This window comes from Coffea eugenioides, chromosome 11, assembly GCF_003713205.1.
Source record: "Coffea eugenioides isolate CCC68of chromosome 11, Ceug_1.0, whole genome shotgun sequence".
In the NCBI taxonomy this organism is placed as follows: Eukaryota; Viridiplantae; Streptophyta; class Magnoliopsida; order Gentianales; family Rubiaceae; genus Coffea; species Coffea eugenioides.
The window spans coordinates 31905892-31923674 of record NC_040045.1 but is presented as its reverse complement, the minus strand read 5'-3'; the positions used below and the strand labels follow the sequence as shown (position 1 = coordinate 31923674).

At 34.5% G+C, this 17783-nt stretch overlaps 2 protein-coding genes across 2 annotated transcripts; both read right to left on the bottom strand.

Annotated features, from left to right (window-relative positions):
* Positions 1 to 572: 572 nt before the first annotated feature.
* LOC113751725 (G-type lectin S-receptor-like serine/threonine-protein kinase At4g27290) lies at positions 573 to 4773 on the bottom strand. Its single transcript, XM_027295836.1, has 7 exons — positions 3393 to 4773; positions 2805 to 2951; positions 2468 to 2625; positions 1859 to 2069; positions 1291 to 1525; positions 1060 to 1210; positions 573 to 963 (listed from the first exon to the last, which is right to left on the bottom strand). The coding sequence occupies exons 1-7, from the start codon at positions 4666 to 4668 to the stop codon at positions 652 to 654; spliced, it is 2490 nt and encodes an 829-aa protein (XP_027151637.1). The 5' UTR covers positions 4669 to 4773; the 3' UTR covers positions 573 to 651.
* Positions 4774 to 10960: 6187 nt separating this feature from the next.
* Positions 10961 to 15373, bottom strand: LOC113751726 (G-type lectin S-receptor-like serine/threonine-protein kinase At4g27290). Its single transcript, XM_027295838.1, has 7 exons — positions 14096 to 15373; positions 13252 to 13395; positions 12991 to 13148; positions 12279 to 12489; positions 11725 to 11962; positions 11499 to 11649; positions 10961 to 11404 (listed from the first exon to the last, which is right to left on the bottom strand). Exons 1-7 carry the CDS (start codon positions 15366 to 15368, stop codon positions 11111 to 11113), a joined length of 2469 nt encoding a protein of 822 aa, XP_027151639.1. The 5' UTR covers positions 15369 to 15373; the 3' UTR covers positions 10961 to 11110.
* Between the last annotated feature and the right edge of the window lie 2410 nt (positions 15374 to 17783).

Below are 17783 nucleotides of genomic sequence, written 5' to 3'. Positions count from 1 at the left end.
ATGAATAGAGCATGTCATGGCAAACGTGTTAGGGCCTGTTCTAGTTGCATTTTTTGGCTCCTTCTTCAGATTTCTGTTTTCAAGGATTTCTTTTATCAATGCCGTGATTATCTCTTGGCTGATTATCAATGCTGTGATTAACTCATGGGCATTGTTTTGATGCAGTATTCACTGAATAGAGCATGTCATGGCAAACGTGTTAGGGCCTGTTCTAATTGCACTTTTTGGCTCCTTCGTCAGCTTTCGGTTTTCAAGGGTCTCTTTTATCAATGCTGTGATTAACTCTTGGCTGATATCATCTTGTGCTAACTCTGTAATGAGATGCAGTGCATGAGACATGCCCTTTTTTAGTTGCTTCAAGCCTCTACGTCCATATAATCCCTCCAGTCATTGAAAATGATTAATCTGGCATTTGCTTTTACCTTGGCTATACTCTTGTATGCCCAAGGTTTGGCTAATCAAAATTCTGCTGTTTCTGCTCATGTTGTTGAATTGGATACCAGTTTCTAGCACATCTTAGGTACTACAATAAAAGAAAACGTAACGAAATACTATCTCATTAAGCAAAAAGATTAACTTGAGAACAACTATGTATTATGAGATCATCAAGTTAACATGTACAAAGAAGAGGATCAAGAGATTTACTCAAAACTATCGAGCATCTAACATCGTGACGGTGAGTTGATTGCTAGAACTATCTGCTTTCGTGCTTGATAAACTCTTCTCAGGTTCAAAAAACAAATTTCTTTGAGTGAAATAGCCAGGCTCTTTAGGGAAAGGTAATGCTCTATCACTAGCCAACATCAAAACCACGGATGACATGCTTGGCCTGTCGTCTGGAAATTGTTGTACACAGAGTAGTCCTACATGAATTGATCTAATAACTTCGGACAGATAACAAGATTTACTCACATGGTCATCGACCAACTCCTGAAATCTGCCGTCTTTGTAGAGTAACCATGCCTGAAAGTTCATGAGGGAATTGCAGAAATTAGAGCTACTGATGAAGCAGAATGTGAAATGAATGTATGATAGGAAATGGAATGAGAGGAAACATACATGCCCAAGAAGATTATGATTGTGAGATGCATGGGTAAATCCTCTATTCTTCCTCCCAGTTACAATCTCCAGTACCAAAACGCCAAAGCTATATACATCTGATTTTGTTGAATAGTATCCATCCACTACATACTCTGGAGGCATGTAGCCACTAAGATAGGATAATAAGAGTTAGAATTATCTCAGTACCCCATAGCAAAATCATGAAATCAAGGGTCAAGGGATCCGTACTATGTTCCGACAACTCTTTTTGTGTTTGCCTCGTTCTCATTTGCAAAAATTCTGGCCATGCCGAAGTCTGATATTTTTGGTTTCATGTCAATATCTAACAAAACATTCCCAGCCTTAAGGTCTCTATGGATGATTCTCAATCTGGAGTCTCGATGAAGATAAAGAAGCCCGCGAGCAATCCCATTAATAATCTGGAAGCGTTTTGGCCAATCAAGCAATCTGCTCCGATCATGATCTGCACAAACGTTGCACCTTAGTATCCTCTAGTGCATGTAAGCGGATTAGTTAGAAAGAAAAGTTTCTCAACATTAGCAGGTCAATAGCCACATTATTAGGTATGAAGTTTTTTCAGCTTTGCAACAACCAAAAATTTGCCCCTGATGAGTATCATTTGGCTGCAGACAAGCATAGCATTTTTACCAAGGAGTAACCTTGGTGAAAGCACAGCAAAATGACAACTCCAGTCAATTTAAGATGTTCGTACCAAGAAAATACAGAAGAACTAAAAAGAATGCAAGATGTAGATATAAACATCTATTTAATAGTATATGGTTTTGAGAGAGCCAACCAAAAATAAAGGAGTCCAAGCTTCTGTTAGGCATGTATTCATAAATCAATATCCTCTCTTTTGCTTGTATGCAGCACCCTAGAAGCTTCACAAGATTTCTGTGCTTGAGGTTTGCAATGAGTTTAACCTCATTCTTGAACTCATCAAGTCCTTGCATGGAGTATTCAGAAAGCCGCTTCACTGCGATTTCCTGTCCCCCAACAAGTATACCCTGAAAATTACCGTATGTCATACATCAATTGCAATCTGTGATATTCAGTTTCTCTTGCATGTGTTTCAATAATTTCAGCTTTTTTTTTTAATCTTTCTTTCTTTTCCTTTCTTTTTTATTTAATCAAATGCATCAAAATTGTTGGAATACTGCTATTTATTGAAAAATGAGTATGCTTGCTCAAACAGATTGTTTGGCTTATCCTAGATTAAGATTTATTTCTTGTCCTAAACAGTGCAATAAGAAAGATGTCTCTCTCTCTTTGTTTTTTTTTTTTTATTTTCCCCAACAATAGTTCATTGACTAGAATATCAAACTCAGAACTAGATCCTGTTGTTCTAAACTTCAAAACATTAATGGCCTACCTCAGGAAGCAGAAGCCAAGAATAGATGTTTACCTTGTATACAGGACCAAATCCACCTGCTCCAAGCTTATTATCACTTGAGAAGTAATTGGTAGCCTGCACAACGGTTTGCCAATCAAACAATGGCAGGTCGACATCTTCCTTGTCATATTCTCTAGAAGGATATCGCTCTGATGTGCCTCCTATTTGCACTATTGGATTCATCATGGCAAGATTAGAAAATGTAAAGTATTTAAGCAAGCTGTATATTGCATTACAGATAGAGAAGAAAATGTTATAGAAATGTCTGGAAATTCACATGCATTAGTAGTGTATTCTATTAAGCGAAAGCATGCATAAAATTCACTACATCACTATATGAAATGCTTACCTTCGCCAGATAGCTGTTCAGTTTGTGTCCGCTGCTGCTTCTTCTTTTTCTTTTTAAAGTACAAGATAAGGCTAAGCACCAACAGTAGAACTGCTGCCGGCAAGACCAAGCTGATTACGATTATTTTTCCTTTATTGGATCCAGAGCCTATTTGGCCAGTAAAAAAAAAAACCATGTAACTTTGAAGATCTTCTTGATCAAACATATCCAGATACTAAACAGAAAAAGATGCTTCATTCAGTAGAGCTTATGTCAAGAAAATCATCTTTCTCGTAGATTGAAACAACTAATTAGATATTGACGTAATGCACATTGAGGAGCTCAGGAAGTTGCTCATTTTAAGATACTTACATTTACTTCAAACATCTTATATAAAAGATGACAGAGCCTAGAACAGAAGCAAGAAATGGAGTATGTGTTGTTTAGGCCTAAAGTTCTTGAAATTTCAGCATTTGCATCTTATTTAGCAATTCTGTTGTATGAGCAATGACTATTAATGAAATGAAAATAATAACTGGTTCATGACAAAAAAGTTAGGAGATTCATTCTTCAACTTAACTGCAAGCAAAAGCATGAAGTCTATCGTACCTAACTCAGAGGAGGCCACCCTAATGTAGATATATTGATCGCTATCGCTGAGCTTTTTGATATCTATCAGATTATCAAACCAAAGCAAGCAGACACTACCCTTGCCTGTTGTGTCTGAATTCGAATAAGCTGTACAGGAACAGTTTTTCATGCAAAGTTTCTCACATTCCTTGAGAGACATACTTTGATTATACCTGGAATGTCTTGTATCTGGCAACTTGATGCCTGAATACTTTAGAAATCCATCTCCCTTTTGACAATCTAAAGGAACCCTTCTCTTACAGCCACTAGACCAGTCGGTTGTTTGCCAGTCAAAGGGGGATACCGGCACAAATTTATCCAGACAGCTACAGAATGGAGAACTAACAATGCTACAGATACCATAGGCGTTACAAAGCCCATAATCATCACAAGAATCAGCTGGTGCATCGAGGTAATCAGTCCAATCCTGATTCCGAGGATTATAATTCAACCTTTGAAGCACCCCGTTGCTTTTCAAAGTAAGTATTGAGTAGACAGAGCTGCTATAAAGATCAAACCTGTAATATATTTCCTGTGGAGTATTGACAAACTCATACGTATATAGAGGGTTTGAATTTAGGCCTGGCGAGCCAATAAACTGCTTACCGTCCCATGTTCCAGAACGAAATTGTGGAATTGAATCATTCATCAAGAACAATTGTGGGAAGCCATTAGGATCCATTTGATATGTGAAATAGCCTCTTGAAGGATCAGCTTTACTCTTTGAAGATTGAAGGTACCTATTGATGCCTTTCACCCAGTCAAGCCCCAACTTCATTCCTGGCAAAAGAGTGTCGGTAGGATGATCAAAACTCTGCCACAGGTAATTCGCTGGATTGGCATCAGCTGCATCTTTAACAACAAGGTTTCCTGAATCAAGAAGTTGTGCCACAGGCTTCTGCACCAACCTGGTGGAATTTGTTGACCATATGGCTGTGCCTTCTCCATTGAAAATTGTGAGTTTAGATTGATCAGTCACCTTCAGGAGGCCATTTGTGCCATTGACTGGAACATCTCTATTAGCAATCCATACCACAACAACTGGGGAAACTTGCTTATACCATATGCCCACGTATCGATTGTTGGAACTACTATCTGGGCTGTAAAATCCCAGTTCAAAAGTTCCACCGGATGAGATGATTGTTTTTCCATCTGCAAGCGTCTCATTTAGAGCTAAAGTATCTGTAGCATCAGATAGTACTATAAAATGAGGCAACAAAAAACAGAAGCAACAAATTCTGTGGAAGCTTTTCATTGATGTCTTCTTTCTTCTAGTTAAGCAGCTATCAAGGTCTTAATAATAATAATCCTTTTCCATACGATTCAAATGTGTACAGAATTGGACGGCTGAAAAGGCGGAGTTTCCCTACCAAAAGCGTGGCCCCCAGGTCCATTTCTTCATTTTGCTATTAATTCTAGAACTCCCTCTCTCTTCTTCTCTCAAACATCCTTTTTTTTTTTTTTTTTCAACACTGTGGGTATCTGGGCGCATGGACTGGTTACCGTACAGTCCAACTAATCCCACAGCGTGGTTGGGAGCGGCCTGCCCAAGCTTCACCAACCAAGGTAGTACCGGGAGTCGAAACCTTGACGATGGTACTCACTCAACTGAGCTACTATCACCAGCTCCAACCCCGAAGGGCTCTTCTCTCAAACATCCTGCTTGAGACACTTTGGTACGAGGACAATCTAAAATACTACTCGCCCTCCTTCTCCGTTCCAATTATTTAGTTATATTTCGAGAATTCAATTTTTTAAAAATAGTGATTTGATTGTAATATTTATAATTTTTTTAATTTTATTTTCATAAATTTAAATTTTAAATTTAAATTATAATATGCAGATGATGAGAAAGAAAGATTATGTTAAAAAAAAAAGAAATTAAAAAGTATTTTAATTTTTTTAATATGACAAATATTTCAAAATATCTTTAAATAAAAAATATGACACTTTCGATAGGATCGAGAGAGAGTACGATTACGTGAGTTGGTGGCCGAGGATCAAATATATTATCCTTGTAAATTGGTATGTGTACGATGATATGACAAGGTAAATATTTTAGATGCCAAAAAACAAAGCCTTTATACAAGAAAGACAACATGGGAGGCAGGTCAAGAATTTCGCAGATTCCCTATGTAAACGTCACTAGCACAAGAAAGATGATTATCGTACGCTTGAGGATATTTCTTGCTCCCTATTAAAACTAATTTATTCAAAATTTCAAATAAGTTCATGATAATTTTCAAGACTTTAATGGCTATTCCACCTGCATCATTTAAGATGTGTTTATTATGGGCCATTAATTCTCAAGGCACCAAAATTGACCGATCGGATAAAATCTCATATACATGTGCTTATTATGTACCTTATAATGACAATAAACAGTTAAAATCGTGTTTAATGCATATCTCAATATTTAGATTAGTGTATAATGAATAAATCCAAGGCTTTTTTTACTCGAGGCTAACCCCTAGACTGGGGTGAGAGAGCCGTCAATGCTGAATTTTCTTTTGCGGATTGGTTTGAAATCCATAAAGGTGTTAAAAAGTTAGTCACGAGGTCTCTATCAGCCATCTGGAAGTGGGGTTCCATTTGGTCCTCTAATCTAATGACCTTCCCTAAAGGCCAGACCACAAGGCAATGGAATTGGAGCCCGACAAATTTGACCCCTAATAGTTAATACCAACGACTAGACCAGCATTGGACTATTGAGTCTTGATTACTAGGATTTTATTGAAGAGTTTACTTGCAATTCTTCTCCGTTTACCACTCAAATCGTATTAAAAGTTGAGTAATTGTGAACGGTAATTAGTTTATACGCACTTAAGCTGTTGAATTACCAGATTAAGTACGTTTTACAAGCAAGAGTTTATGATGAGTTATTAAGAATGAAAATAAAAGTAAAAATAAAGAAAATTAAAAATTCTGATATAAGTATTTAGTATTGGAGGAAAGAATTGGCTACGGAGTGAAGGGGAAAAAGGAAGAGTATAAAAGGTAAAAGAAAAGGGAGCAAAGGCAAGAAAAAAAAAATGAAAAGATTAGAAAATTATTATGATAGCAAGGATAGTTTTGTTCAAAGATATTACTATTAAGAAGGATACATTGTCTATTAAAAATTTAGGCAGGTAAATTAGAACTTAGAAGTGGCAAAATGGATATATGGTTGATAAATGGTTTTAGTTAAATGGATAGTGGATCAAATTGATCCAATCCAATTAAAACCATTTAATAAATGGATCTAAATGGATGTCATTTAAGGATTGGTTAAACCATGATCATGCCATTTATCCATTTCTCTCCCAAATCTAAATTTAGGATCAATGGTTTATTTTCCCAAATACGATCGCCAAAGTTCTATCTTAAATCACCTAACCTTTTGGTATAACCAATGCTTGTACTATCTACTATGTGTACTTCATGAAATTAGTTTATTCCAACAAAAATTTTTAGTGCTTGTGGTCAATTTAACCTTTCGTCATTACTTTAAGTATCATTTTGTAAAGTAATGAACAATTAAGAACTTGGCTACATTTTTATAACTTTTGAATAAATTGAATACGGCTTTACAGTGAAAAGAAGTTTACGTTTCCAATTTTTTGCACTCCTGTTCAAGAGTGATGTCTTGAATAAAAGTGGAGTTCTAATAAGAAATCTTATGTTATTTGACAAGTAAATTTTTTATAATGTCTGCACGTTCAATTACTAAAAATATGAAATCCCTTATTTACCATGATATAAGTACTATACTTAGTAAATTACTGGTATGTTTTTTTCTTGGGATATTGGGTTAGGGTCGATAAGGGGGGTATGCAGTTGAGGATTTGCGAAAAAAAAAAATTCTGTTATTTTATATATTACCAATGTTGCTGTGGGGACACTCGTTAGAAAAATTCTTTTTATAAATAAAAGAATTAAAAAAATAAAAATTATTTTGACACTGCATGATGCATTCTCGCTTTTTCTTTACTTAAGAATATAAATGTTTGCAATCATTACTACATGAGAGTTTAATTTTAAAAAAAAAAGTAGAGACTAAAATATAATTTTGAAAAGGATGGAAGAAGTCTAGGAACTAGAAGCAAATAAAATGCAATTAATGTTATTGGCAACTTGACATGTGAGGAAGTTATGAAGGAAAGAATAGGTGGTCCCACAAAATTAATTTGACATATGAGGAAGTTATGAAGAAAAGAATAGATGGTCCCACAAGATTTCATCTCACATTTTTATAAATGTGTTTTCTATTTTTTAAGTTAAATGGATGTATATGGATAAGATGGATAATCCATTTAAATCCACCAACATAATTGGATTTAAATGGTTATCCATTTAAAACCATTGAATTTATATGGATCATCCAAATCCATTTAAGGTTGGTTTATATGGATGGATTGGTGGATATGAATCCATTTTGCCACTTCTATTAGAACTTCGTATACAGTTCAGGGGTTTCAGTGCATTTAACCCTTTTTTATAACGAATACATATTCAAGATTCATTAGTACACTTTTAATTGCATCTAGTTTATCTTTTTAAGCATACATTGACATCTATATACATATATATATATATATATATATATTTTAATTAGAGTTATTTTTCACTCCTATCTGGTATGTCTAATTGAAGAGAATTAACGGGTTATGGGTCGTTTGGATTTTACCTAAATTGAATATCATATTATATGTTTAAAAATTATCCCTAATTTTAAAATAACTAATCTTATCTTAATGATATCTAAAATAACTTTAAAAAATAACTAATATTATGTTAATGATATATGTTTTCTATCAAATTATTACATAGAACTATAGTAAAACTTTTTTCAAATCACAATTATTACAATCTTACATATTCCATAAATTATTTCCTTTTACCACCATATCGTTGATTGGTATTCAAATTGTTCATCATCTCTTCCCTTAATTTTGAATTAACTTAGTGAAAAAAAGAATTAACTGTCACATCGATAATTTTACCAATATTATTGATTTATTGAGGAAAAAAATGGATTGCTGGATCTTCTCTACTTAATTAAATGTGAATATATACTTCTAGGTTTATGGTCATTTTAAAAATTTAAATTATCTAAAAAATATTTATAAAAAAAGAATATCTACCAAGTTTTTTCATATGGAATACAATATTTGATGTATACTATCATATTTTAGTGAAAGTATGCAAACAAATTATTAAAAATTAGTAAATAATTGAACATTTAGAATATATTAATTTTTTAAAGTTAATATGAATGAACATGTAGGATTGTTGTTAATTTTCGTATTTAAATTATTCATATTTGTATAAATTCACAATAAATAAAAAAAAGACCGTGCTAAGGTACGGATAAAATTCTAGTTAATAGTTTTACTTACATTTAAATAATTTCTCGATTTAATGTTAATTTCAAAAAAAAAAAATCTCATGCTTAGGCATCTCTTAACGGATGTTAATGCCTGCCAATTAGACAGCCGTTAGAAGCCAATCAAATCAAGCATCTCTTTTTGTTGTCAACTGGTGCACGGAAAATCCAAAAAGAAAATGATGTTCACTTGATAGATATGAGGTGATTTGTGCTCTGAACGTAATTCAATATTCTAGAATGTGCTGATTTCAGCATCATGGGTACAAATATTTGCTGTCAACCTCAGATTGCCGTGGTCTTCTAGCAACCCATTAGATTTAGTAGTTATACGTCCTGTTTCTTGAGGATATGAGTAGAAAATGATTCCTTGGATCCCCCCATCCACAAAAAAGCAAGAGATTTCTATCTGAAAATGAACTGAAAATAAGTAAAGAATTTGACCAGAAGGTACATCATAGCCAGTGTTGAAAGAGGAAATCTTTTATTTCTAAGTTTGTTGGAATCGTTCAGCACAAATTGGCGAACAATACTTAACCGAAAAGACATCCTCTGTATTACTTAATAACTAAGAGTTTGTTGTCTATGATTGCAGATGTCATGAAACTAATAGTAATTTTTTTTTTTATCTTGAGGCACAAGAAATTTAAAAAGTTTCCTAGAGGTATGAATTTAAAACATTTGGATGTTGATTTTTGCTTTGTCTTTTTCAATTTTAAATTTCTTTTGATTTTTTTTCTCAATTATCTGTCTTGCTGCATTTTCCAATTGGAGTGCAATACCTAAAACTGATTCATTTGTCAAATGCAACAGAATTTGGTCAAGAAGCATTTTAGCTTCTAATTTTTTGGTATCTCCATACCTTGAAATTTTAATTCATTTCTCGAATATCGTGCACATGTCGAATTTTGGCACTTAAGATGGACCACAATTTTGTGTGTGTATTCAAGTTTTGGGCTTTTAATTACTGAATTATGAAAATTTGGTATTTAATGGTCTTTGTTGGTCAGAATTCATCAGTTTTTCAAATACTAGAAAAGTTTTTAAAAAGTACTCTAAAAGGTACTCTAAAAAGCAGTCTAAATTTTTTTAATGTTTAAAAAAATCTCAAAATATATTCTAAAAACACTTTTTAAATTAAATATCCCAAAATATTTTCTAAAAAATCCCAAAATATACTCTAAAAATTCTGCTACAGTAAAATTTTTCAAAAATACCACCAAAAAACAATTAATCCAAACGGAGCCTATAATAGCTTCCAGGGTTTCAAATGATATTTACCAATTAGTAAAAGAAAAAAGAGTAAGAAAATATCCATATTAGTGTAACAATACATAATAAAATATACATAATATTTGACTTCATTCGCAGAAATATTAGCTAAGTAACGAGATAGTTTATATGTATGTATGCATGCACGTACGTGTATACGTCTGTGTGTGTGAAGGAGAGCGATAATTATTAGTCTTATTTTGCATCTGTCAAATGATAAATATCCATTTTGCACCAGTCAGATCAAAAGATACAAGAAAGATGATAAAACACGCTAATAAGATCATAAGCAGCAAGCATAACACGTACTTAAAAAATTTGTATACATGGCACTATCAAGAATAGGTTGTAATCCAATTATTGGGTGGCTGTTGGTTGTAATTTTTTGACTCTAAGATGCGATTCTAACGAGTTCTCATTTTATGCTGAAACTGTATACTTTTGTTTGAGGGTTCTGTTTTAAGACTTCATTCATGGGATTGAAGATTATTGGTGGCTGTTCGTCTGTTTGGGTTGAAAATTATTTGAAAACTTTTGTCAGAATAATCTTGAAGCATTTTTTTTTTTTTTAATGTGATGTATGTAACAAAAATGTGGTTGAAAAAATATAAAGGTAACTGAAAAACAAGTTTTGTAATCCAAAAAAAAAAAAAGCATATTGAAACAAAAAATTCTTCTGATAAGAATATGAGATCAACTTAACATGTACAAAGAAGAGGGATCAATGGATTACTCTGTTGTCAAAAATAGCCAAAAGCAATGTTAACTAAACTAATAAAATGTAGCTTGAGTCGTGTTTAATAACACCGTCCTAAGAAACTATTTCGTGAGATTGAAATGTTTCCTAGGAGAGTGGGAAACATCAGAAAGTGTAAGTTGGTGAGGAATAATATCAGATAATATAAAAATGTGGCTAAAAATGTGCGCAAACCCAGATTAGTTACCAACTTAACACAAGTTTAATAACAGACTACGTATTATAAATGATGAGAAGTCCCTTTAATTTTTCAATGTGGGACAAGATCTTTTGAAATATCCCTTTTATTTACAACATACTCAACTATCGAGCATCCAACAATGTGATGGTGAGTTGATTCCCGCTTGAGAAAATCTTATCAGTTTCAAAAAAGCAATTTCTTTCAGTGAAATAGCCAGGCTCCTTAGGGAAAGGTAATGCTTCATCACCAACAAGCATCAAAACCACAGATGACATGCTTGGCCTGTCGTCCGGATATTGTTGTACACATAGTAGTCCTACATGAATTGATCTAATAACTTCAGACAGAAAACAAGATTGACTGAAATGGTCATCGATCAACTCCTGAAATCTGCCATCTTTGAAGAGTAACCACGCCTGAGAATTCAGGAGGAAATTGTGGTAATCAGTGCAGCTCATGAGAAAAATAATGTAATGAATGCTGCAGGAAATGGAATGATAGGAAACCTACATGCCCAAGAAGACTATGATAGTGATCAGGATGAGTAAATCCTCTGTTCTTCTTCCCAGTTACAATCTCCAGTACGAAAACACCAAAGCTGAAAACATCTGATTTTGTCGAGAAAACTCCATTGACTGCATACTCCGGAGACATGTAGCCACTAAGACAGAATAAAAAGAGCAAGAATTAACTCGGTATCCTATGGAGAAAATATTCAAAGGTCAAGGATCCTTACTATGTTCCAACAACTCTTTTTGTGCGTGCTTCAGTCTCAGTTCCTCCAAAAATTCTGGCCATTCCAAAGTCCGATATTTTTGGTTTCATTTCACTATCTAACAAAATATTTCCAGCCTTAAGATCTCTATGGATGATTGTCAATCGCGAGTCCTGATGAAGATAAAGAAGTCCACGAGCAATCCCAATGATAATCTGGAAGCGTTTTGGCCAATCAAGCAATCTGCTCCGATCATTATCTGCACAAACCCAACTTCGTATCTATGCCCGAATGTAAGTAGATTAATTTTGAAAAAGAGGAAAGTTCATTTGACATGAGCAGGTCAATGACCATGCTTTTTGAAGCTTTTTCAGCTTTGTCACTTGAGCATATCATTTGACTGCAAACACATATAGCATTTTTACCAACACTGTGTTGATTAACTTTTTAGTGAAAGCACAAGTAAGATGAAAATCCTATTCAATTTAAGATGTTTGTACCAGAAAACAAAAATGAAATGCAGGCTATAGACATAAATGTCTCATTAATTCATGTGTGCTTTTGTTAGAACCAACCGAAAAGGAAGAAGTCCAAGCTCTTATTAGGCATGAATTCATAGATCAACATTTTCTCTTCTCCTTCGATACAGCACCCTAGAAGCTTCACAAGATTTCTGTGCTGAACTTCTGCAATGCATTTAACCTCATTTTTGAACTCATCAAGTCCTTGTATAGAGTATTCAGAAAGCCGCTTTACTGCAATTTCTTGGCCCTCCTCAAGTGTACCCTGAAAAATGGCTGTTTGTTATTGATCAATTTCAAGCTGAGGATATCCAGTTTCTCTTGTGTGTGTTTCCACAAATCCAATGTTTTTTCTTTCTTTCCTTTTCTTTTCTGTTCTTCTGAATCAGATGGGTGATAAAATGTCATAATCCCATTAATCATTTAGTGGTGGTGAACATTTTATTTCAAGAGTATCAATAAGATAAAATACCTCCCATAATTGTATCTGTTTCCACTAGCTAAAGCCTTGACAGACCTAAATTACAAATAATCCTCTGCTAATTCTGATTGTTTGGCTTATCCTAGACTAATTTCTTATCCTAAGTGCCAAAAGAAAGATGTATTTAATTGCTTATTGTTGATTTTCATGAAGAAAAGCACATTCACTAGAATATCAAAGTCAAAACTAGGTCTAGTTCTTTTGGATTTTAAAAGTATCAGTAAGGAGTTTACCATGCAAGTAGCAATGGTCTACCAAAAGAAGCAGAAAGCAAGTAATATTTACCTTGTAAACAGGACCAAATCCACCCTCTCCAAGCTTATTATCTATTGAGAAGTTATTAGTAGCCTGCTCAATGGTTTTCAAATCAAACAATGGCAGGTCAAGGTCTTCCTTGTCACTTTCTGTATTAAGGCGCTGCTCTGATCTGCTTTCCATTTTCCCTACCAAATCAAATATGGGAAGATAAAAAGAAGTAAGAATTTAAGGAAAAGTGTATATCTGGTTACAGATAGAGGGCAAACTTTGAGAGGAATATCTGCTTACCTTTGCTAGGTAGCTGTTCAGCAAGTTTCCTCTGCCTTCTCTTTTTCTTTTGAGCGCACAAGATAAGGCCAAGGACCAGCAGTAGAAAAGCTCCTACTAAAGGCAAGCTGATTCCCAGTATTTTTGCTTTATTTGCTCCAGAGGCTATTTGGCAAGAAAACATGATGATATCAATGCGGTTTTAATCATCTTGTTATTCAAACATGGTCAGATGTTAGAAACAAAAAGAAGTTTCATTCCCTAGAGCTAACGTTAACAACATCAACTCTGTTATTTAATCCACCACTATTTAGATATTCAAGTGATGCATATTCAAAGCTCCAAGGATGTTGCTCATTTGAAGATACTTATATCTAAGGAGTATGTGCTCAGGCCTAATGCTCTTGAGGTCACCAGCTTATGCAGCATTTGCATCTCATTTAGCAATGTTTGTATGGGCAATGACAATTTAAGAAATGTTCTTGATTAAAACTAGAGCAGATGGATAAAAAGTTGGCAATTCATTCTTCAAATTACTGCACGTAAAAGCATGAAGCATGAAGTCTGCTTCTTCAATTCCTCATCATATTCAAGAACTTCTTATATGACTTATGACCAAGCCTATGAGGCTAGAATTGGCGCAGAAGTGGAGTGTGTGTTCAGGCCTAAAGCTCTTGATCTAACGAAATAGCATTTGCCTCTTATTTAGCAATGTTTGTAGGAGCAATGAGAATGTTAAAAATGATGTTAATAGCTAGTGAACATGATAAAAACTTGGAGATTCATTCTCCAACTTCCTGCAAGTAAGTAAAAGCATGAAGTCTAATGCTGCAATTTTATCATCATATAAGTGATAGCATCATACGTATCTCAGAGGCAGCCATCCTTATGTAGATGTCTTGACCACCATTGACCCTGGTCATATCGATCAAATCACCAAACCAAAGCACGCAGCCACTGCCTTTGCCTGTTATGTCCGTATTCGCATAAGCTGTGCAGGAACAGTTTTTCAAGCAAATTGCCTCGCATTCCTTGAGAGTCATACTCCGATTATACCATGACCATCGCGTATCTGGCAACTTAATGCCTGAATACTTTATAAATCCATCTCCTTTTTGACAATCTAAAGGAACTCTACGCTGACAGCCATTAGACCAGTCTGTTGCTTGCCATTCGCTGGGGGATTTTGGCACAAATTTATCCAAACAGCTACAGATTGGAGAACTAGCAGTGCTGCAGATACTGTAGTTGTTACAAAGCCCGTAAATATCACAAGTATCAGCCGGTGCATTAAGGTAAACAGCCCAATCCTGAGTCTTGTAATTCCAAGTGAACCTCTGAATAATCCCATCAGCACTCACGATAAGCCTAGAGTAGACAGAGGTGTTAATAAGATCATATCTGTAGTATACTTCCTGAGGATTATTTACGAACTCATAAGTATACACCGGATTTGGTTGAAGGCCTGGCGAACCCCAGCTAAGCCTCAGACCATTCCATGGTCCAGTACGAAACCGTGGAGTTGAACCATTCATCAAGAATTTTTGTGGGAAGCCATCAGGATCCACTCTAAATATGAAATTACCTCTTGAAGGATCAACGTTGCTCTTTATAGACTGAATGTAAACTTCGGTGCCTTTCACGAAATTTTCTCCTAACTTCATTCCTGGTAAAAGGGTGTCAGTAGGATGCTCAAAACTCTGCCACAGGTAATTCTCTGGATTATCATCAGCTGCATCTTTAACAACAAGATTTCCTGAATCAAGAAGCTGAGCTACAGGATTCTTCACCGACCCTGTGGCATTGGATGACCATATGGCTGTACCTTCCCCATTGAATAGTGCGAGATTAGCTTGATCAGTCACCTTCAGAAGGCCATTTGTGTCATTGATTGGAACGTCTCTATTAGCAATCCATACCACAGTTAACTTGGAAACTTTCTTGTACCATAATCCCAAGTATGTTCTGTTGGAATTAACATCTGGTTTAAAAAATCCCAGTTCAAAAGCTCCACCTGATGAGATGATCGTTTTGCCATCTGCAAGTGGCTGATTTGTGGTTATGGTATCTGTAGAATCAGATGCTATAAGGGTAGGCAACAGAAAACAGAAGTAACAGAATCTGTATAAGCTTTTCATTGATGTCCGTTGCTTCCAATTAAGGATTAAAATATTATCTAGTTCTAAATTTGCAATAAATCTTGTTACATATACTTCAGATTTGTACGGAAATGGCTGGCTGAAAAAGGCAAGAAGCAAAGCTCCAAACCTGCTTTACAACTAAGTGGCCCCCCACGTCCAATTTTCTATTTTACGATTGGTCTTCGTGTAATTAATTCAAAGAATCGTCTCTTTCTTCTCTTTCACATTTCTTATCAGAGATATGTTAATGAGAAAACATCGCGAGACTAATTGGCGTCCGAGGATCATATATTCACTATGCTTGTAAAGATGGTACTTATTCGAAATAATTGATTAAAACTTCGAGAAAAAATCACAGTTTTGATTCCAAATATATGGGATATGAGTGCTTTTAGCCCCCTAAAATTTGGATGAAAACTAATGTAGTTTGGGGAAATGGTCAATTTAGTCCTTAAACTTTTTTTCCCGTCAATTTTGTCCTTATATATTATTTGTAACCAATTTGATCTTTAAATTTATATTTCGGTTCCAATCAAAGAATTCAGCGGCGGAGCCACTGCATAATTCTCTTCAAGCTCCTAATTTAGCAACCTAAAAGGGGTATTTTAGGAATTTCGATGATGGGGCGGTGGCAAAAATTAACCGACAGATAAGTTTTGTGAAAAATACCCAAAACCCAAAACAAAAACAAAAACAAAAACAAAAAAATTTTCAAAACTGCCAAGTGGTGCTGGTGGGGTTATGCGGTTTTTGTACCTTGGAGGAAATGATTTCTAAGGTGTTTTATCACCTTATCTGTCTGATTTGTGTCCAAGCTTGGTGGAGTTGGTGTTGTCCTGCAATAATTTGTCAGGTAATGTCCCTGAGAGCTTTGGTGCATGCTCTATTTTGGAACTATTTGGTATCTCAAACGATAAATTTTCTGGTGAATTACCCGTTGATAGCCTTGTGAAGATGAGTAACTTGAAGAATTTGTCCTTGTTATTCAATAATTTCATTGGTTCTTTGTGTGAATCTTTGTCCAAGATGGTCAGTTTGGAGACTTTGGATATGAGTTCTAACAATCTCTCTAGGGTGATTTCATCTAGGATTTGTCAGGACTCCAGGAACAATTTGAAAGTATTGTGTCTTCAAAATAATTTGCTCACTGGTTCAATACCAGAGAGTCTGAGTAATTGTTCCAAGTTGGAATCCCTTGATCTCAGTTTTAACTACTTGACTGGGACAATCCCATCTAGCTTGAGATCATATCTCAGCTTCATGTTCAGATTGCTTCATTAAATCAGCTTTATGGAGAAATCCCACAAGAGCTAATGTACTTGCAAAGGTTAGAGAATCTGATTCTTGATTTCAATGATCTGAATGGATCAACCCCTGCTAGTCTTAGCAATTGTACGAATTTGAATTGGATTTCACTCTCAAATAACTAGTTGAGTGGTCAAATCTTATGATTTTTTTTAAGCTCGAAAACAACTCGTTATCTCGGAATATTCCTGCAGAATTAGAGGATTGTCGTCACCTAGTTCTCTTTAGATTTCAAAAATTACATATATCTCCTTTGAGTTTACTGTTTTAGAAACTGAAGCTATTCAATAGTTAAAATTTTGAATGAATAACCCAAAACGCCCCCATGAAATTGTGAAACTCATTTTACCTTTTTATAAAATTCTTACAAAATGTCTATGGAACATATATAAATTTTCAAATCCACTTTCAACCCTCATCTTTACTATTTTAACCTTTTGGGCAAAATACACTTTATTCCCCTGTAATTTAGCATTTTTCACAAAATCTCTCATGTGGTTTCAAAAACTATACATAATTCCTTTATGATTTGGATTAAAGTGTCAAAATAATGGAATTTGCAATCCATAACGGAGTCAACTAAAATATCAAAAGTACCTCTATATAAAATTGAAAATTATTTATTAACCACGAAGGTTATGTATATATTTTAAAAATCATAAGGGGGTTATATGGTAAAATATAAAATCATATGGGGTTAGAATGTCATGCATATTATGTCTATATATTTTGGCCATTTCAGCCATTTTAAATTTTAAACAAGGGTAATTTCGATATTTTCATAGATTTTGTTACAAATGATCATTTCCGTTATTTTGACACTTTAATCCAAATTATGAGAGGATTATATATAACTTTTAAAGCTATATAGGGGTTATGTAAAAAATTGCTAAATCATGGGGGTATAGTGTATTTTGCCCTAATTTATATTCCCACATCTCAAATTAGTACAATTATCACCATAATCACCACCACCATTAGTCCCTAAATCCTAAAACCTCAAATAAGTAAAAAAGAAAAAAATCAGAACCGTTAAACCCAAAAAATTTCACCAACTGCGTTAATATAACATGGATAAAATACGAAAAAAACCCTCTGTGGTTAAAC

Excerpts from the sequence above, each read along its gene's own strand:
- LOC113751725 (XM_027295836.1), bottom strand. The coding sequence starts at position 4,668 with ATGAAAAGCTTCCACAGAATTTGTTGCTTCTGTTTTTTGTTGCCTCAT. Across the intron at positions 2,070-2,467 it reads GATTTGGTCCTGTATACAAG|GGTATACTTGTTGGGGGACA; the intron begins GTAAACATCTAT and ends GGTAATTTTCAG. Across the intron at positions 1,211-1,290 it reads AAAAGAGTTGTCGGAACATA|TGGCTACATGCCTCCAGAGT; the intron begins GTACGGATCCCT and ends ATCCTATCTTAG.
- LOC113751726 (XM_027295838.1), bottom strand. The coding sequence starts at position 15,368 with ATGAAAAGCTTATACAGATTCTGTTACTTCTGTTTTCTGTTGCCTACC. Across the intron at positions 11,650-11,724 it reads AAAAGAGTTGTTGGAACATA|TGGCTACATGTCTCCGGAGT; the intron begins GTAAGGATCCTT and ends ATTCTGTCTTAG. Across the intron at positions 11,405-11,498 it reads ATCATAGTCTTCTTGGGCAT|GCGTGGTTACTCTTCAAAGA; the intron begins GTAGGTTTCCTA and ends CTGAATTCTCAG.